Genomic DNA, 22,642 nt, shown 5'->3' on the forward strand with positions numbered 1-22,642 from the left:
ATAATCATGTGTACACCGGAAAAACATATTTTATTGAGAAAATTGTGAAAGAAAAGTTTGTGAAAGAAAAGTTTGAAACAGATGCAATAACATTCAAAATTTATAAGTTATAAAAATAGAAAGATGTGTGTAATGACTAGTTTTGTACATTGTAGTATAGTAGTATTTTTAAATACTACTATACTAATTTCGTCATTCCCTTTGTAACGCCTCGAAGTATTTGTCTAAAACCCCATAATAAATCATATATATTCTTGATCGTCCTGACATTTTAAGTCGATCTAGTCATGTCCGTCCGTGCGTATGTCTTTCGAAAGCACGCTAAGTTTCGAAGGAGTAAAGCTAGACGCTTGAAATTTGCACAAATACTTCTTATTAGTGTAGGTCGGTTTGGATTGTGAATGAGGCAAATCGGTCCATTTTTAAATATAGCAGCCATATAAACCGGTCTTTCGATTTGAGTTTTAGAGAGCACAATTTTTATCCAACTTGGCTGAAAATTTGTACAACATTGGCACAGTTGTTGGTATAATAAGTGTGGTTCAAATCGGTGTATAACGATATATAGCTGCCATATAAACCTATTTCCCAATTTGACTTCTTGAGAGAGCAAATTTCTTGTATATATCTATCAAAATACGAAAAACTGTTGCTCACATTTTTTTCGCCAAAAGGGCTCGATATACATGTTTGCCACTGTCTCCATTTGGAGAAACTCGTTTGAAGTTTGCACACTTGATAGAACACCTTCTCACACTCGTATGTACATATGTACGTACATACTTGAGAAATAGTTCGTCCTTTCCTATATTCGCTGCTATGTTAGTGTTAGATTTCTCACGTACATATTGACATCTTGGCAGTAAGCAATAGATTGTGAATGACAAGGTTATAATTTATCTCACAAATGCCATGATAACCCAGTAAAAGATGCCACTTTTCATCTACCTAAGTGAAGGTATGGATCAGAGCATTGCCATTTTACTTTTCATTATTCGAAATCCACATCGCTCAGTCAAGCAAATCAAGTGATAATTTCTTCACAATATTGTGTTACAATTGCAAGTAACTTGAAACCATTTTTACCTAAAAACACTCACTTTCTAGAGCAAAAAGTTCACATTGCGTATGATCTCATACATTTACAACTGATTCGAAAAAAATATTAAATTAGTAAAACTATGCGCCCAGATGGCGACGAAATGAAAATGTAAACAATTTATAATATGTAACACATTTTACTAGCACCATTGCGAAGAATTTTAAATCTATTTTTTTAAAAACAGACTGAGTGCTAGTCTCGTTTATTTTGCTATACCTACTAGGCATCGCAGAGCTACAACAATTTTAGTTCCTCAGAAGGACCAAAGTTTACTGAAATATATAGAAATATCATAAAGAGAAAATATAAACGTTTTTCATTTTCGACTCTACACACTGAAGTATTAAAAATAAAAGGTAGAAAGAGTTTCGTGTTGATATCCTCCTACTTTAAATCACTTACATGTGTACAGTGTCGTGCAAACCAAAAGCAACGGTTTTTCATATCGATGAAAATATTTCTAAAATTCGACTTGTGCATTATGTACGTACAAAGGTTTACAATCACTTAAGTTAACGTACTATAAGCTTTAAAAATCAAATATAAAAACGGGGTTTAAGATCCCCATTTTTATATAGGATTTTGTTCAAAAATGGTGCATTTTTACGTGTCCAAAACAAATGCAACTAATTGATGGTTCATATCAGTTGCACCATTTTTGACTATGGTTATACATCTAATCTGGCATAGATTATATATAGCGGATAATTATTAACACAGATAAACCTTTTCCGTTTGGTTTGAGCGTTTCATTCAAGCATTTATGGGAGAGAACTTTGGATCCACGTTTAACAATATTAAGTTTATTTCAGATGTTAAAATCGTTGCTTTTGTTTTGCACGACACTGTATGCATGTACATAGAAATAAAATTTCCAGGACAGGCCAACATAAATAATGGAAATTTCAATGTAGCGGTCTAAACGAAAACAAGTAAAAGCGTGCTAAGTTCGGCCGAGCCCTGTATCTCTTTATAGGCAAAAATAAAGGATAATGGATAAAAAATACTTTTGGATCTATATCAGGTTATGGAGCAATTCGAACGTTACCATAGTAGACATCTTTGTGTAAAATGTCTGCCAAAGCGGATAAGAATTGCGCCCTATTGGGGCTCAAGAAGTAATATCGGGAAATCGGTTTATATGGGAGCTATATCAGGATTTAGACCTATTCCGACCATATTTAGCATGTATGTTTATGGTCATAGTATAAGTCGTTGTATAAAACTTCAGCCAAATCGGATTAGAATTGCGCCCTATAGGGGCTCAAGAAGTAATATCGGGAAATCGGTTTATATGGGAGCCATATCAGGATTTAGACCTATACAGGCTATATTTAGCATGCGTGTTTAAGATCATAGGATAAGTAGTTGTACAAAACTTCAGCCGAATCGGATAAGAATTACGCCGCCTATAGGCTCAAGTAATATAATCGCAAGATCGGTTAATATGGCAGCTATATCAGGTTATGAACTGATTTGGACTATACTTGGCACAGTTGTTGGAAGTCCAATCAAAAGTCCTCATGCAAATTAGCCAAATTGGATAATAAATGCGCGCTCTAACGTCTTAAGACCCGAGATGGGTTTAAATGGCAGCTATACCAAGTTATGAAGCATGCAAAATGTCAGCTAAAACGGAGAAGATTTGCGGCGTATACAGCCTCAAGAAGTCAAGATGACAGATCGGTTTATATGGCAGACCAATATTTCGATGTTTTATAAACGGATTGGCGATGTCAATATAACCTTCGATAGTATTAAGAAATAAGAGCGTGCTAAGTTCGCCCGGGCCGAATCTTATATAGCCTCCACTATCTTTTTAGGCAAACAAAGAATAATGAAAAATAACTGTTATGCTATTAGAGCTATATCTGAATGCTGTACATTGTAGAAGTCATTGTGTAATATTTCAGTCCATTCAGATAAGAATTGCGCCTTGTAGGGGCTCAACAAGCAAAATTAGTAGATCGGTTTATATGGGAGCTGTATCCAGACTATATTGGACACGTATGTTGAAGGTCATGGGCCGTTGTAAAAAATTCCAGTCGAATCGTATGAGAATTGCGCCCTCTAACGGCTCAAGAAGTCAAGATCCAAGATCGGTTTATATGGCAGCTATACCAGGTTATGTGCCGATTTGAACCATACTTGGCACAGTTGTTGGAAGTGACGGCAAAACACCACGTGCAAAAATGCAGACAAATCGGATAAGTATTGCGCCCTCTAGTTGCTCAAGAAATCAAGACCCAAGATAGGTTTATATGGCAGCTATATCAGGAACCGATTTGAACCATATTAAGCTCAGTTGTTGGAAGTGGTACCAAAACACCACGTGCAAAATTTCAGTCAAATCGGACGAGAATTTATATGGCAGCTATATCAAAATGTGTACCATTTCAACCGACCCACACATGTAAGAAGTATTTGAGCAAAATTTCAATCATCTAGCTTTACTCCTTCGAAAGTTAAGCGTCCTTTCGACAGACAGACGGGCGGGCGGACGGGCATGGCTAGATCGATTTAAAATGTCATGACGATCTCAGACGCATATTTCGAGGTGTTACAAACAGAATGAGTTAGTTAACCCCCATCCTATGGTGGAGGGTGTTTAAAAATTGGGGGATCAAAAATAGGGTGGATATTAAATTGAAATGATGTAAGACCAACCACTAGCCCCCACTTCCATTTACTGTTATTTTTTCACCTCGCTCTATCGGTACCTTTTTGTTTATTCTGATAATTTTTTATCTAATCTTTGGGGTCGTTTTTGTTGGTTGACATTGGCGTTGGAATTGCAGATATTTAATAATTTACTAGAAATGAAAAAAATTAAAAAAAAAAAAATGACAAACAAACAGGCAATCAACAAAGGAACAGAAGATAGACAACAGGTGCAAACATTCGCTGATAGTGGGGACTGGATGATGCACTTGCTCTTAAATGCACGGGAGGGTAGACTGTGACGCTTTTGTAGAAAATAAAATGTGCATAGTTTCACTGAATGGATAAAATTATTTTTAACCTTGAACTTAAATTACACTAAGCTACAAAAAACTTGAATATTTTGTACACCATCGACTTAGCAAATAGGTACATATTCAAATTCGTACATTTTATTTTTCGGTATGCGCCAAGTAAGAAAACTTTTTGGCATCTTTAGTTCGTATTGAAAAGAAAAATTAGTTCTACAATGCTTGGTATGCACCACCACTTTTGTTTTGATATGATGCTGGCGACTTCTACTGTCTGTCTCCCGTTTGGCGACAATGCGATTTTATTGCACTTTGCTACCTGACGTTTGATCCAAATATAATTTTGTGCTAATGTTGTGAGGGGACATGAGATAGCAAACGAAAATTCGTACCACAAAATATAAGTGTGAATTTCTTGTTTATTGTTGGAAACTCGACGCTTATTTTTGATAGATTGCTATCTGGTAATTTTTCCAAAAATTGTTTCACTACACAAATTCACATAGAGAGTCACCACTACATGGCCGACATAACATTCCCTCTTGTCTACGCCACCGAAAATTTATTTAAATTGACTCATCAGCGTCATTATGATGATCATCATCATAATCAAGAAAATGGCAAATAGAAATACAAAAACTCGCTGCTTTGAAAAATTAAAACGAAAAAGGCGTGGGCTAACTTTTGGAATATTTCTATCAATTAAACAATTGTATAATAACTGATGATGATATGGGTAAATTAAAGTACTTCTACTTGTATTGTGGTACTGTTTTGAATCTTTGAAGAAAAAAAATTAAAGTAATCTTACGAAGTGTTGCAAAAAAATCCAGGAGCCGCGATCCACTGCTTTTTTTCATAATCACTAATGATGCTGAACACTTTGATAAGTAAGGTAAGCAACGACTACAAACAAATGTTTCACTTTTATTTTTTTTTATATTTTTTCTTCCTGAGATTGAGCAATTCACACACACACACAATGACTGGCCTTTGGTGAGAGGTGGTTCAACCAAAAATCACCAAAATAACGCGATACACGGAAGACGCAATGAAACAGCAGACCGAAGATACGATACTAAAGTAACGAAATGGACTAAGTAATGCTCATCCAAACAAAGCAATGAAAACCCAAAAATCTATCGGAAAAGAGCGCGAGAAGATTTTTCTCAGATGAAAAGCGATCTTAAAGATAGGTTGTTGTTTCTGTTGATGATATATCCATTTGAGCAAGAATACATGTTAACAGTGAAGTCTCCCATAAAGTGATTCGAACCGCAGAAAATCACATATCCTCCGAACATAGTATGTTTGCCATATTGAGCCATAAGAGAAACAGCAATAGCATAAACGATATCACTTGTTACCTTGGTTTTTTGGTATAAATACAAATTCTGTCAAAAGGGCCTAAAGCAGTCTACAGTGGTGTTCTTCGATTTTGGTAATGCCTTTGACCGTTAAATTATCAACAATTCGGTCTCCATATTTTCGTTTAGGGTCCAGGAAAGCAAACTTTTTCAAACGATTTTGAGGTTGTAGAAGGGAATTGGCAATCTTCGTCTCTTTTTTTTTGGTTTTTGGTTTGGGATTGGAATGTTTTCTACCTAATAACGCCTAAAATGTGTATCCAAAAAGCGTTTTCTTCTAGTATTGGGGTTTTGTAAGTTGACAACACTTTCACATTTCAATGTTTTTTTTTTGTTTGTTTATAAATTCAATAAATCTGATCAATTATCGCTAGTATTAATTCATTAGACTTCCCACTGTCTACGGTCAAAATCAACAGCTTTTAGGCGCATATACCATACCATGACAAAAAAAGTGATTCTCTGCTATAAAACATTAGTAGCGGCACACCAACCACATCGGAAAATCTCATGACCGTCTCTCGATCTATCTGTCAATGTGACAAGAGAAAATCCCCGCCGACAGAAGCAGTAGCCGCAACAACAAGAACGAATAATGAGTGTATAAAACAAACAAGACGACCACGGCCAACAGGGATGGAAAATACAAATTTTGATATAGTACTATGAAGGGGCTTTTCGGTCCCAAAGAGTGCTTTTTAGTTTTTCATAAAGATTTCAAAAGTATCCGAGTGAAAATTTGTAAATTTGCTTTTGAATATCATGGAACAGCGCGAATACTTTTCTCATATCAAGGATTACTTTCAAATACAAGCTCAATGACCAGGAATCCCCCTTTTTAATTAACGATTCCGTTAGAGTACTGCTATACAAGAACTTGAAGTAGTAAATTTCAATCGAAATTCCGATATTCAATTCTTCTAAAGGCTCGACAAGTCAAACAAGGCGACTCGTGTTTACGCAATATATATCTAAATATGAACCGATATTGCCCATTAACAATCCCCTGCAACGAGTTTTGTAAAATAAAAACTACTCGCCCGTAAGTATAACAAATAAAAGCGTGCGAAGTAGGGCTGGCAAAATATCGACGGCACTATCGATATTTAATATTTTTAACCGAATATCGGTTAATACTTTTCCGATGGATACTATGCAGAAGTTTATTTTTTTGCAAAATTAAACAAAAATAAGCAAACTGACACTGAATGCATCCTTTAAGATAAATTGAGCCTGTAGAGGGCGCAAATTATCATCCAATTAGGCTAACATTTTGTACAATGATTTCTCTCATGACTTCCCACAGACTTTATTAATCTTGGTTTTATTTGGTCTATGCATTGATATTGCTTCTATATAAATCGATCTCCTAATTTTTAATTCTCATTTTCGTTTAAAATATAGGTGAAGGGAAATTAACGATAGTCTCGTTACTATTGATATTTATTATTAAAACTATCGAAATATCGAATGTTGCGATTATCGATAGTTTGCTAGCTTTAGTGCTAAGGTCGGCCAGACCGAACATTATAAATAGATGCTCAAGAATTCAAATAGAGAAATAGGGGGAGCTGCTACTCTTCATGGTCCCAAAAAATACAGAAAAAAGGACTATAGTACTGACTTTTCCATCCCTGACGACCAATAAAATACCACAACCACCCAAAGAATATCGACACAAAATTAACAACATGTATTGGATAAAATTGAATGGGAGAAACACCACTGAAAAGCTGGGGAAGAAAATAAAATGTAAGAGTGTTATGCAGAAAACGCATACACACAACACTCGTATTCCACGATGTTGGCTGCTATAAATAAATATCAATTAAGTATCAGAGGGAAAAAAATTGGATTCAAGTGCATATGACCTACATTATGACCCCCTTTCGTCCACACACGCTCAAATGTATTCGACAGATGGAGAGATGTATACAATTTTCGTCCCTCTTCCATGGACAGCGACACACTTACATACATATGTACAAATATGTTCATATAGGCGAAGATAGGGATAAATTGCAAGTACTTAGGCACGTTCCCTGCTTGATTGCGTTTATGAAAACATAATCACTCAAGGAGGGTTAAAACAGCACAATACAAGTGAGGCAACAAGAAATTTTTGGTATACCGACAGTAGGGGTGTAAGTACATATCGTAAATAGATAGTCTTTCAAAATCAACGTTTCCTTACCGCCGAAAAGATGTAAGTTCCCAAATTAAAAAAATTACCGACGTTTTTTTTTATTGAATACACCTGAGCTTAAACCATTTACGCCGAATGGGTAGGAAGAGAGAATAGAGCGGTCTTGGAAAAATGTAACTCGAGTTAGGAAAGAGTTATCTGGATGAGGGCCATATGTGCTTCCAACTCGATTGCAGCACATTCACGTATGTCACTTGTATATATTGGGTTGCCCAAAAAGTAATTGCGGATTTTTCATATAGTCGGCGTTGACAAATTGTTTCACAGCTTGTGACTCTGTAATTGCATTCTTTCTTCTGTCAGTTATCAGCTGTTACTTTTAGCTTGCTTTAGAAAAAAAGTGTAAAAATTGTATATTTGATTAAAGTTCATTCTAAGTTTTATTAAAAATGCATTTACTTTCTTTTAAAAAATCCGCAATTACTTTTTGGGCAACCCAATATTTTGCTGTCGTTTTATCTAATTTTGAGTAAAAATGTTTCGCATATTTTGAAACTATGCTACACTCGGAGAAGTTTTTTAGCAAAAATTTTTGCTCAAAGAGCAGAGAGTCTGCTGAAAATGGGACAGCAGTAACTTTTTGCTAAAGCAGCAAACACTTTCTGATTTTTTCAGTTGTTTAAAATAGCCTAAAAATGTCAAAAACACTTCTATCCTTTAATTTTCAGGTCATATTGCTTTCTTTTTTTTAATTTTATATAATTTATTATTTTTATTCATTTTAAAATAAAAGTAAACAAAATAATCAATATGCTACTTATAAATTATTTTATTTATTTTTTTTAGACCTCATAAGAGTTAGTGTATACATATTTGGTACCAAACATTACACTTTATTTTTTTTTTATTTCTGGCCAATGGCTGCGACCACTGTCCACTGGTTTTAATAGCTACTAGCACAAGTGTACTTAAGGTGTCTGCCATTTAATTCATAACTCTAGAGGTACATCTCCAGAAAAATGTATATGTGACAATGTTCAATCATTGTGTTGATGAGAAAACCCCCACAAAATAATCAAAAAGTTAAGTTTGCACTCACAATTCACTCTCACACACCACACCGCGCATTCACATTTACATTAACATTAGCTCGACTTCATCGCCAGTCATTGTATGGTAATAGACGCCCCGAATGCATTTAATCATTTCAGCACCGAAGAGAAAGAAAAAAATTACAACGGTATTACAGATCGGACAAAAAGCTCAAATAGGAAAAAAAAAAAACAACAAAATCTTTTCATTCATGACACGTTCGAAAGAAACTTGCAATGCACAACAACGGTGCGTCTACGGCGCAAGTTACCGTTACTATGAACATCGTACGTCATTGCGCCTGAGGCGAATGTATGTATATATGTACGTGACAACAAATCGAGAAAGACCAAAACTGCAACAACTGCAACAGACAGATGATGCAGTGTGCGAGTAATAACAATAATAATAGTAATATTTTATGTTATGTGTTTGTTTGTGTAGTCGATGCTGCTGTTCATAATTATGGTGACATAGGTTTGCTCTCATATAGATTGTCACAATCCATTTAAACGAGTTACCATGTGGTCTGCATGTCTCACTGCCGATTGCTTCGAAATGTGTTTTTATCCAATTTATTTGAAAGCGCACAAAATAATCCAACGCACCAAAGAGCCAAGACTACCAGAAACAAGTGGCCATCCCCAAAAACAAATAAAATTGAATGAATTGAACGACCGACTCGTTATGGGCAAAAGTTTACAAATTAACAAACGGGAAAGTGTATAAAACTGTTTACGGCGTCCATTTGTATTGTATACTATGTCACAAAATATGGGAATACTTGTTGGTGCTACAATAGAACGAGGTTCGAGCAAAGTGGAACATTTTTAGGGCTCATTCAAAGCGGAAGTCCCCTTATATTGCAAAAGGTAAGGCTTGGTAGTACAAATGCTGTCAGTTCTGCCGATTTTTCCGTCATTTTACCGATTTTTTCCTTAAAAAATAGCTAAGTGCCGATTTTCTAAACTCTAAAAACATAGACCATATCAATCTGCGAAGCTTTAAATTGCAGAGTAATACTTTTATAATCCAGGAGAAAAGAACCATAATGTAGTAAGTATTTAGATGTGTTTGGAGTAAACGAACCATGGCTGAATACTTCTATTTCAACGAAAGATATACAGGTGTCTGACTATATTTGCCACAGGAATGATCGCCTTGATTAAAGGGGTAGTGGTGTGGCCTTTCCTTTCTATTGTCGTTGTACTTCTCATAATTTTACTCAATTGTCTGTTCTTAAGTGTAATCTTCGTCAAATACATTTTATTCTTCCTCTTAAAAGAAACGTTTGTATTATTGACAAGGATGATTGGTTTAAATCACCAGAGATACAGTACTATGTTTCATTATGAGACATTGTCTTTAAAACGTATCTTCGGGACAAAAATTAGTGTAACTGGAAGACGTTTTGCAGGTCCCAAAATAGGGCGAAGAGAGTAATCAGACGAGTAAAACGACTAGTTCACAAAAATCTGTTGGGAAGTCGCCAAAAGAAGTTTGGTTAATTTTATATAAAAATAGTGTTGTTGTTGTTGTATTTATAATTTAGATGTTTCAAGTATTCCTGTTTGTGTTGATTGTGGATTTTATTTCCGCACTGTCTCAACTCTTGAAATGATGGAGGCTTTTAGCATGATACTGTGATGATAATACGTTAATAACTACTTCAATTTTTCCTTAAGACTGGAAGGTGACGAAGATTGTGCCTATACCGAAGAGTGCTCATACTGATGACTTGCGGCCTAGTTCTATTATGTCGGTATTATCGAAGATGGTTAAGAATATATTGTAGGTACAGGTCCTAATGCATTTATAATTAAACTCCCTACTGCATGATAGCCAATGTGGCTTTAGACGAAATCGTAGCACTACGTCGCTTCTTGTTGGCTTAACTGACAAGATGATGGTGGGTGTTGTGTACTATTGTCAATTGACCTTGAAAAGGCTTTGACAAAATTAATCATTCAAATTAATTTGGTCATCATGATCGACAAGCTGCATAAAAACTGCAATTTTTCCACTACTGCATGTAAGTTGATGTTCTCTTTTCTGTCGGGAAGAAACCAGTATGTGTGTAGTAATAATTGTCCTCAGGTCTCTGTTCTGGGTCCTTCATTGTTTATAATATTTATTAATGGCTTGTTTAACTGTATAAATTCAAGAAATTGTGTAGTTTATGCATTTGCTGATGATGCCCAAATCGTATTTATATGTGTTTTGTGTTTTTAGACGTTTTGCAGAATACTCATGATTTTACTGCTAATATTTTGAATACTTGGATGTTGGATAACAAGTTATCTATTAATATAAATAAGACCAAGGCAATGTATTTTGGTAAAATAGCACCTGGTAGTTGTGAAGTTGTAAGCAGCCTTACGTGCTTAAGTGTTATAATTGACAATGATGTGACATTTAAATTGCATGTTAATTCTATAATTTCAAATATAAACTTTACGTTGAGAAAGTTGTATAATTTGAATTTGAATTTACCATGTAATACTAAGATTCGTGTTGTACATTCAATTATAATGCCTGTTTTTTTGTATGGTCTTGAAGTTTTTTCTGGCAGTTTTGGTTACGTTTTAAGAAATTTGTTTTGCGTTATGTATTTTCTGTTAAATGGTGTCGCCATATTTCTTAATTTGTTGTAGACTTTCTTTGATGTTCATTTCAAGATTTAATTAGTATGCGGAATCTGTTACGTTTTTACAGGAACATCACTTCTTTTACTTGATATGTTTGTGTTTTGGTTAATACGCTTAAACTAGAAGTAGTATTTCTTTTGTATATGCAGACTGAAATAGTGATAAATTGGAGTATAATTTCAATGTTTTTAATTAAACCGCCATCGTATTTTTCCCCTATATATTTTAATATTTTTAGTTATTGAGTTAAGTTATTATTTTTATTAGTTTTGTAACGTTATAGGGCTTCCGAGGCGAATTACTGGAAAAGTTGAAAAAAAAAATTAGTTTTTTTTAAATTTTGAAAAATGCATTTTTTAAACTAGGCCGTGTCAAACGATCTATATGTTTGGCTTATTCAGTTCACAAACTTATTGAGTTTATTTGATTTTTGCCATAATTTGACAAAATTCGGTATATAGAGTGGTATTAGTCCCCTGACATCTACACCAAATACGTTGAAAATAGGACAAAATCTATATATATCTATTATTAAGACTTATCTCTTGCATGATCATATAAATTATGCAGTTTTGTCGATTTTCGCTAAAAAGAATTTTAAGATTGGACTGTATTGGACTACTCTATATTCGTGGTAGCCAACATTTCAGTCCTGAGAGCTTAAGCTCATTCCGCAAAAAAAAGTTCCATTTTGAATGTTTTAGTACCCAAATTGTACGATTTAAAAAAGTCTTCTAGTCGCCCAAAATATATATTCCAATGTGTTACTATATAGCAATTTTGAGAGCTTTAGCTCAATCCGTAGAGAATGTCCATTTTGTATGCCCAATATATACTGCCGAAGTGTAACTGTTTCGCAGTTTTGAGATCTTTAGCTTTACCCGTAGACAAGGCACCATTCTATAAGTTTTAGTACCTAAATGAACGAAATTAAAAAAAATATATTCTAGTCGTCTGGTACATACCGCCAATATGTAGAAAGAACCATTTTGTACTTTTAAATACCTAACTGTACAAATATCACAAAAATCTTCTTGTCGCCCACTACATAATGGCAAGATGTACCTGTATCCCAAATTCAAAACTGTAGCTCAGTCTGTAAAGAAGGTGCTGTTTTGTACGTTTCAGTACCAAAATGTACGAATATAAAGACTTTTAATCGCCCGATACATACTGTCAAGAAGAAAGTAAAATTTTGTACGTTGTAGTGCCCTATGTGCGAATATATACTGCTGTGGTGTAACTTTATAGCAATTTTGAGAGTTTAGCGCAATCCGTAGAGAAGGTAGCATTTTGTACGTTTTAGTACCTAAATGTAAGAATTTCAAAAAATCTCCAAGCCCAATATATATACTGTAAAATTGAACGAGTATCCTTAATTTCAAAGTTCTAGCTCAATCTATAAAGAGGATACCAAATAGTTTCAATTACAGCACTACGTTTTTTCCCACTCCTAGTACGATTTCAGCATTTCGTATTTGGTACAACATTTCACATTTTGGTCAAGACTACGATAATTTTTAAAATTTTTTTATTTTACCAGTCTCTGTTCACTGTAAAAGATCGTATACTCCGAGGCGTGTCCGACTGCGATTGCATCGTCGCTTGTAGTGGAAATTGGTCTTACAACTTACTTCAGGTAGAAAGACTGGTAAAGAATTGTTCGTCATTGTTACGAATTGACAGTGTGTGGTCATGATCCTGGAAGTGAACTTACTTTAATGGTGTTGGGATGTCCACTTCACAATTATTATAACCTGCGTTCTGTGCTACATTTTTATAAAATCATGAAATGCGGACAATCTGAGATTTTGGTTGACGAATTTTCCTTTATAAACTCTACACGCAATGTTCAGAAAGGTGTCTCATTGATTCGTTCTATGATTTGCAAATTTTTCAAATGCAAATTTTGCCCATGAACATTCCACTAAGGAACAGGGGCAAACTTCTCACATATCAATGAGTGCTGTCCGATTCAAGTTCAAGCTCAATGATAAGGGGCCTCCTTTTTATAGCCGAGTCCGAACGGCGTGCCGCAGTGCTACACCTCTGTGGAGAGAAGTTTTACATGGCATAGTACCTCACAAATGTTGCCAGCATTAGGAGGGGAAAACCACCAATGAAAATTTTTTTCTCATGGTCTCGCCTGGTTTCGAACCCAGGCGTTCAGCGTCATAGGCGGACATGCTAACCTCTGCGCCACGGTGGCCTCCGTTCTATGATTTATGAAAACTAATTTTTGGTGAGAGTCTATCGATTTTGGAACACGTTGCCTAATGAATGGCCTTAAGTTATTTTCATTTTCCTATAACAGTTCCAAGTATAAAATTTTAGCATATTTTGATGATATGCTTGTACCTATAGTTTGCATGCAATTTCTTATAGGTACATTTGTTGTAAGGCGGTAGTAACTATGTGCCTGGGGAGCCGTATTGTTTTTTTTATTCAGTTTTTTAGTTAGTTTAGTAGTTTTAAGTTAATTACATCCTGTTGTACATAGTTATTTACTGCAATACATAAATAATTGGCCAATGTGGCCTTTCGTTGTATTGGTATTGAATAAATCAATAATAATACATAAAATTGGTTTCTGTTTTACTGAATTACGTTTCTTTCGTTCTTCTTCTATTGAATTTTTTTACACTAGTTTTTAAAATCTGTAGCAGGGTCGTGAGAAATTACTTGCAGTTAAAAAAATGCAAAGTTCTATAATAAGGGTCCAGACTAAACGGCCCTTTCCGATTTTAATTTTGAAATGTGACGGATCAATATAAAATATTGGTAATTTGTAAAAGCGGAGAAATGTATCCCCCAAAAACATAAAAAGGATACAATAGTGAGTGAAATCAAGGCCCTGAGTAAAAAGAAAGAATATGTGAACTAACCACCCATTTGAAATAGTTCAAATCAAAAAGTATCAGTATAACTAATAGCTAACAAAATAAGTATTCGGCAGGCTGGCATTTATTACTAGACACGCACACACATGCGTATGAAGTGACAGATGACATGGTGTTATTGCATTTATTAATTTATTAAATCGTGCAAAAAAAATATATGCACATGTACACTCTACATACATATATGCACATGTACACTCTACATACACGTATAGCTAAAATTTCCATTTGACTGAGTAATTTTCATTATGCTGCCACAAACATGAGTTGACTTTTTTTTTGTTTTTGCGTACACGGTGATATCATACTTCGAATTCGAACATGTTGCAGAAAATTCTTATTGAAAACACACACACACACACCAAAATGACACGCACTCTCTCTCTCTCTCGGCGCTCTCCAACAACTCTGCAGAAACAACGAAAAAATTAGGGAGTGTACGATAAAAGACAACAAAACAGCAACTTTTAATGTAATAAAACTGATTTTTTTTAAATTACTTTTTGTATAAAATCATACATTTTCACTCTCAATTTTGTAGTAACGCAAAAAGGTTTGCCACCCACCCCTTTTGGTTCACGTTTCTTTGGTTTTCACAGTTACAAACTCACCCATTACAGCACTATTTCTGCTGCTGCTTGTCTCCCCGTTCAATGATTTATGTGCTGCTGCGTTTTTGCTCTGCTTGTTTTATTTCTGTGGGCCTTCTTTAACACTATTCATGAACTTTGCTTTGTAATTTGTAATTCGTATGTTTCACTGGCCGTGTTTTTATTAACAAATAAACAAGATCTATTCCCGTTTATTTTTTACCAACATAATCGACTGAAATGGATTTTATTTTTGCTATCCAATTGGAAGTTAGTATTAGTACCGACACACAAACCCGAATATCCGAATATTATTAGCACTTCAGTCTACCAATCAATGTTAACACAACGCAACACGCACACACCGTAGTTTTAATTAGTTTTCTTTGTCAGGAAATTTTAAAATAATTTTCTTCTTGTTTGCTCCTTTTTAGAAAGAAGTACTAATATTACATTGAAAGGGTTGAAGGGGGTTCCGGACCGCCGCCACCAAGTAGAAGTAGATGGTTAGATGGTTTTTTTCACAATGAGCATGATGGAAATACAATAAACCCGCGTCAAGTTAACGACGTTGCTAACTTTCGATAACAGAAACTTTCAAAATTCACAGGGTGATACAAGTGGTGCTGTTTGCTTTCCTCGAGTACTTTTGTAAGCTAATCCAGAATGTTTTTCCTATTTAAGTTTTGTCATTCAAATTGAATGATGACACCATAGGTTTTAATAAACGGCGATAAGATGAGCCTCTTAGCTTATCAGGGATAGCATTTTTCCGCTTAAAGCCTGGTACTGACTTCGACTCTTCACACAAACAACTGCCAAAACGCACTATAAAAAAATGGTGACGAAGATAATGCGAACCCATTCCGCACAAGTGATACTATAAGTTCTATGAGTTATATAGTAGCGACATCTCGCTGCATCAGAATAATATTCGCACAATTTTAATTGCAAATTAAATACTCACGAAATGGACCGAATCCGTTTTGCTTCCATACTGTTGTCTTTGTTGTGTGTTGTTGTTTGACTTTTATTTGTGTTCTGACAAAGAAAAGAGTCAGTCGGATTTCGCAATAATTCAATAGGCAATTAATTCGATTAACTTTTATGAAAGTCTACAGCTAAAGACTGAAATACTCACGAGCAAATAAAAAAAATCCGACATCTTAATACCGTCAAACCTGGCCGGCTGTTAACTGTTCGAATCAGACCACCTTTTTAAATCCCCCTTGGTTATGTGCCATGGCGAAACAATTAAAGGTAGTCCCATTTGTACAACAACCACAAATCATATGGTGCAACCCGCCATTTTGTCATTAAGCTGATCGACGGTTTGCCCACACACACGAAGAAATTTGTGGCCATATGTGTGCGTACATGAGCAGAGAATATGCGAGAAAAAAGATAACAACAAAGAGAATGCAAGCATAAATCTGTCAACTTAATACCGTCAGACCTGGCCGGCTGTTAACAGCTATTCGCGTGAGGCCACCTTTTTAAATTCGCCTTGACTAGGCTGCTGTTAAGAAAAAACAACGCTGAAACCAAGGCGGATTTACGCGAACAGCTGTTAAAAGCCGGCCATGTAAGACGTTATTAAGATGTACGTTTTTTTTGCATTCTCTTTGTTGTCATTGTCTTTCTCGCTTATTCTCTGCTCATGTACGCACACGTATACACACAGACACACAAATTTCTTGGTGTGTGTTGCCAAAACGTCGATCAGCTTGATGGCAAGATGGCAGAGTAAATTGTTGTTGTTGTTGTACAAATGAGACCACCTTAATTGTTTCGCCATGGCTGAAACTTAATAAATGACGCAGCGACATGGTAGAGGACTAAACCAGTCAATAAAAAAGATTCATTCACTGGTAATGATAACGTTCGAAATATAACCAACTATCCCTGGCTAATAATCTCAGTGTATGACGGATCAAAACAAACCAACAAAAACAAACCCCACACCCCTCCCAAACTTAAAAAAAAACGTGTAACCAACCAGCTCGACGAATCAACCAAATCGATCGAAAAAAGCTTCACCGGAAATTATTCCAACGTCCAATGGCCAACGTCAACTGCCTGCAAATTGTATATTGGTCCTTGACATCAGCAGCTGGCGTTATTACCACCAGCAATTGGTATTGTAATAAGACCAAGGTAGCGACTTAACCCAATCTCTCAGTCGGGATTCGCCTGGTTCTTCACGTCACTTGATCGCCAGCTTAGATTCTGGTCGAGCCTCATCTTATCTTACTGGTGTAGGCTTCATGCGTAGCAGTGGCAATATTACACTGGAATCAGGATGAGAACATGTCCAATAGGTAACTTTTAACCTAATTCGAAACTTTTCGAAGTTCGATAAAGGCCTTTAACCTTAATTTTGGACTCATGCAGTTAGCTTAGCGGGTCCGTCATCATCATCAACATTTTTTCACGGAAATGGGCTGTCCTATGGGTATTGGAGAATCAAACATTCCCTCCTCAAGAGCTTTTTGGGATGACTGTGATGAGGATGAGTGCCCCAAGACTGAGGCAGAAAGGTAATGTAACTCGTTAAGATAAATCACATATTTTAACGTCTACATATTAACATAAGTTGCAATTGAAATATGAAAGCTGCCCGAATGGCGCTGATTGGAAAAATTATAAACTCATGCAGATTTTGGCCAATGCACCTTGCTAATGAATAATAGTAAAGGTACCCTAAAAGCAAATGTTAACGGCCCTAAAAAAAATATCAACACAAATGGTGAGTTATGTGACCTCTTACTGACACTATGTAAACCTCAGAAAGTCATCACTTTGACAATTTAATGAAAAGTTGACTATAAAAGTGAAAACATAGCAGCAGTTAGAGAAGGAATAACATTTCTAAGATCCATAGATGGAGAGTTGAAAGATATTGAGCCACTAGAAGCACCTAACTTTATAGTTGGTGGGGCAGCGGGAGGTTAGTAATGTCGTATGTTCTCTTAAGTCAAGCTAAAACATTTTTACCGTTATTTTCTTGCATGTCCTTGGCGCAGCAATGAGGACTTGAAGAACCAAACCTATATATCTTACACCGGTAATATAGACCCATTGGCTGCAAAACCCATGTGGAAAGATTTTAAATGATTTAAACATTGCATGTTGCAGCTCATATAAACCTAAGAAGTGTGATGGTTCCCATTTATACATGTAATTAACTTCAAGTTTGTTGTTGTTGTTGTAGCAGTGTGTTATACACTGAGCTCCATCGGGTCAATCCGATGCGTACAACCGGCTGCCATGGGATTAAACTTCAAGTTTGTATTGTACAATGCCAATTGAAGTAAAAATGCCTGTATAATTTAGTTGCTCTCGAATATTATTTAAAAAAAAATATTTTTATATTGAAAATGCCACAAAGTAATATTGGCTTCGTTATCTTTGTTTTTCTTCCACGTTCTAACTGCATGCTGGCGCATTATAGCAACATTTTTATATAAATCTGCTTCAATTTCAAACTGGTTTGGAAAAATTTCTTGAAATTTTTGAAAAAATTCCTTTTTTTATTTTTAATTGGCTCTTCTCTTTCAAATTTAGCCACTTCAAAAAGATCTCCTTCGACATAAGGATTTCACGCGACTTGTATGTTTCCAAAAAGAAACGTTAATGTTGGTTGTTGGGGTTTAATGAACATTATTAGATTTAATGTAAATGAGATTAAGTTATTAATTAATAATTCCGATTCCGACTCAGTTGATGGGTTGGTGCGTTGGTCCTAGTGCTTAACTTACCGATTTCATCCAATCTACTTGCTTCATCAAGGGTAGTTGAGTATTTATCCATATCGATTTCAATTGCAATATTCATGGTGACAACTATGCTTAGTATGGTTTAAATCGGTTCATAACCCGATATAGACGGCATCCTATAGACATTGACGATTCTTTTTATATATCGAAATACTTAATTTTTTTGTTCAAATTGCCGTTTATGCATACTCCATAATTACACGAAAGATTGACTTCGAGATCTACGCCTGTTTGTGAACTACTGTGATTGCAAATGCGAATTTGCCCATGAACGTTCCATTAAGGAACAGGGGCAATCTTCTCACATATCACTGAGTGCTGTCTGATTCATTTCGAAGCACAATGATAAGGGGCCTCCTTTTTATAGGCGTGTCCGAACGGCATGGCAACACCTCTTAAGGGAGAAGTTTACATGGCATTGTACCTCACAGATTTCCCCAGCATTAGGAGGGGATAACATTTTTTATGATGTCCCGCCAGGATTCAAGTCCATGCGTAGGATATGACCCAACCAAGTTCATTTGTTCTTCCGGATTTCTACATCGACAAGGGTAGTGTTTGTTCTAAAGCTGCCATTAGACTATAAGACATGTCATATGTAATTTCAAAAACAGCAACTATGATAGTTGTACCCAAGGCGTATTTTATAAGGTGGCCGCATCAGCACAGCTGATGGAATTTTATATGTCAAGTCAATTTTGAATTCGCCTTATAAAGATTTAAACTTCAAAATAATTATTTAGTAAATAGATTTTTGAGTTTGCTGCAGTTTTGGTTCTTAAACTTAGGTTATAAATGGTACGTATATAACAACCTCAATCGCTATCAGCTTCACTCGGGAAACTAAGGTTTATTGCGTCGCCCCCGAAATAGATTAGAATGGCGCTGAAAAACAAAGATAAAATTTACGGCGGTACAATGTCAGATATTCGAACGAAGAAGATAAGGAGCCAACGTGCATGACAATAATGGGGGCCAGACGGGCTGAAGAAGTTCTCTCCAATCTGCCATTTCAAGACTCTATTGCAGTCAAAAATGACAAAAGGATTATGTGTCTGAAAATAATTTAGACAGGAAAAAGTGTTCATTTAGCCCTGATCTTGAATCAATTCAGGCTATGCCACAAAAGGTGCACAACTGTTAACCAGCGCGATTTCAAAGTACTGAAATCGCAACTGGGAGAAATCCCCCAAATGCACCAAATTACTTGGTGAATAGCACCAATTTTATCTTTCGGGGGTTTACGTCAAGTTCATTGGCCAATCGTGGCAGCATACTATATGCTTTCTGAACCACCACACTCTAAAATGAAAGCTTTAGCCCCCTCTTCTTTAAATGACCTTAAAATTCCACAATTATCAAAGAGCCCCAAAAATGGTTACAAAAACCGACCTTGAGCTCTAATCACAACATTCCTACTGGAGCCCTTTTCTAATTCTGCCCATGACCATTGTATGAACTCAATTCAGGAGGAATCCTTATGTCCTCTAGAGAGTCATGCATTTGTCACATGTGATGTGTGGTCCCTGGTTATAATAGTGACAAATGTCTATGATGTTGGAATCAATCCCAGCCCCATTTTAATTGAGCTAGAACTACCCTGGTCTACCGTGGAAGGTTAAATGCATTGTTATTGTAGCAGTTTGTTGTGTTCTATCTTTCGTCTGCTTGATTCTGTTGAGTGTCAAGACCCAGGAACTCTACGACTAAGATGGGGTGCGTACAGATGGATCTGGACTCTGCATTCATGGTAGTTATTGGTAGTTAGTTAGCCGCTATAACAACCTAGTGAGAACTATATTTAAACCGTCCATATTGATGATTTTGTCTGGAGCTAATAGGAATTTTTAACATTTTTAAATTTTATTTTTTAAATTTCAAAAATTAATAGACTTCCTTCTTTTTGCTATGATTGGTCGAAGCAAATTTGCCGAAAATTTTAAATGTCACGGAAAAATTAAATTTTCTTCACCCTGTTTACAAATTTTGACTTATGAAGTTCCCAATATGCTTTGTTGTAGCAATTCGCCGATGCGGCCACCTTATAAATAAGCTTTGGTTGTAACAATCGTGTGATACGTACGAAATTGGATTTTGAAATAAATATCCAACTTTTTCGATTAAATCGTGGTTTTATTTCATCGTACATACACGTAGACACATGCATATTAAAAAAAGTACAATAAATACACATTGGAATACATGCTGATTAGAGCGCGATCTATTCGTATTCGTCGTACATAAGACAAGTCTTATGAAAACAGAAAGTGACAGCTCACATGACGAAATACGTTTTGCCCAGAAAATTCGAAGTATTGTATTGGGTTGCCCAAAAAGTAATTGCGGATTTTTCATATAGTCGGCGTTGACAAATTTTTTCACAGCTTGTGACTCTGTAATTGCATTCTTTCTTCTGTCAGTTATCAGCTGTAACTTTTAGCTTGCTTTAGAAAAAAAGTATATTTGATTAAAGTTCATTCTAAGTCTTATTAAAAATGCATTTACTTTCTTTTAAAAAATCCGCAATTACTTTTTGGGCAACCCAATATTTGTCGTAGGAAGTGATTTATAAAAACTTGAGAATTTGATATTCTAAAAAAGGTTTCACACTACTGTTGATGATTCTGACTTTTGTATTTTGTCAGACGTCACTTCATTTCCAAAGAAAGGCGCTTCTAGTCTTGTTGATACGTTCGCGTATGTCTGCTTCTGATCCTCCGTCCTTTGTTATTTGCTGCCAAGATAGGAAAAGTTACCAACATCCTCAATGAAATGGCCGTTTATAGTGAGCGGTGCCAGACTTTTTGTTCCTACCTGCATCAATTTTGTCTCAGCTATGTTTATTTTCAGGCCTACTTTGGCCGCGTATCATCCTCGTAGCCGATGTCGTCAAGGAAGTCGTTTATACCCCAACGAATGCAATAGGGTGTCTTAGCATTTGTCGCCTCTAAGACGGAATCTAGTTAAAGTAAAATATCATCGACGATAAGATGTACACCTCACTCCTTTATTGATCTCGAAAGGACGGCTCTTTTTTCAATTGAAGCGGACTTAATCTTCTGCATTCCTACACAGCTCTCTAATTAGTGTCACGTTCTTTCCAGGGATGCCCTTATTCAATAGCGTGGACCACATTGAACTACGTAAAACTGTGCCAAAACCACGCTCGAAGTCGATGAATAAAAGTTATAGGTGCGTATTCTGCAGACTGTTTAATGATTATACGCAAGGCGTTAAATTGGTCGGTTCCAGATTGTTCGTATTCCGCAGACTGTTCAATGATTATACGCAAGGCGTTAAATTGGTGGGTTCCAGATTGTTTGGAGTAGCATTTAATTCCTGATTTATTTTTTAAGAAAAATTTTAATGTTTTATTATATTTACTATAAATTATTATTGGTAATATTAGTTAAATTTATGAGATTAGCTATTTTTGATTAGCATTTAATTCCTGATTTATTTTTAAAAAAACTTTTATGAATTGTTAATTTTGTAGTGTTTTAGTCATATATGGTCTAAAGACTTGGCTAATAAATGAGCAAATTAAAAAAAAATCCTGTCAATGCAGGCGAAATACGCTGCAGAAGAAGATTTACCATTACTTTATTTATTGTGTTTAGCAATGTAATCCCCCCTCCAGTTCTTACACTGGGTGATGTCACCCTTCTTTGGGATTATGACCATGATTCAATTCTTCCATTCCGGGGGACATCGTTTGTAACCCAGTCCACTTTAATTATTGATTTGATCGCTTGAGCTATAGGGTGTGCCTTATACCGCAACAGTTCGACAGGTACGTTGTCATATTGGTCTTTTTAGTAGCTATGTCTAAAAATAAACCGATCTGAACCATATACGACACGCATGTCGAAAAACCTCATAAAAGTCACTGTGTCAAATTGCTGTGACATCGGATTATAAATGCGCCTTTATGGGGCCAAGACTTTAAATCGAGATATCGGTCTATATGGCAGCTATATATCTAAATCTGGACTGGGCCAAAAAATGTCGAAGAGCCTAACACAACGCACTGTCCCAAATTTCGG

General features: G+C 35.7%; 1 protein-coding gene and 1 long non-coding RNA gene across 13 annotated transcripts in view; one reads left to right on the forward strand and one right to left on the reverse strand.

The window, feature by feature from the left end:
- Positions 1 to 15,352, reverse strand: part of LOC106084357 (actin-binding LIM protein 3) — a 57,824-nt gene extending 42,472 nt beyond the window's left edge. For 4 of the 9 annotated variants that reach the window (XR_009396924.1, XM_013247977.2, XM_013247974.2 and 1 more), the window contains exon 1: positions 4,886 to 5,144. Coding sequence is in view for 8 of the 9 variants with exons in the window: in XM_013247977.2 (XP_013103431.2) it covers positions 4,886 to 4,934 (49 nt within the window). In the remaining variant the exon portion in view is untranslated. Of the gene's footprint in view, positions 1 to 4,885; positions 5,146 to 14,838 lie in introns of those variants that run through there. The other 5 variants (XM_013247980.2, XM_013247975.2, XM_013247976.2 and 2 more) reach the window with 4 other exon arrangements.
- Positions 15,353 to 17,572: 2,220 nt separating this feature from the next.
- On the forward strand, positions 17,573 to 22,187 carry LOC106084372 (uncharacterized). Of its 4 annotated transcripts, XR_009397284.1 has the most exons (4): positions 17,573 to 17,767; positions 17,844 to 17,884; positions 17,956 to 19,394; positions 21,701 to 22,187. It is a non-coding gene; the product is annotated as an uncharacterized LOC106084372 (long non-coding RNA). The 4 variants fall into 4 exon arrangements; XR_009397283.1 differs by having other exon boundaries at positions 17,573 to 17,884; XR_009397282.1 differs by having other exon boundaries at positions 17,844 to 19,394.
- The last annotated feature ends 455 nt before the right edge of the window (positions 22,188 to 22,642 follow it).

This window comes from Stomoxys calcitrans, chromosome 2, assembly GCF_963082655.1.
Source record: "Stomoxys calcitrans chromosome 2, idStoCalc2.1, whole genome shotgun sequence".
In the NCBI taxonomy this organism is placed as follows: domain Eukaryota; kingdom Metazoa; phylum Arthropoda; class Insecta; order Diptera; family Muscidae; genus Stomoxys; species Stomoxys calcitrans.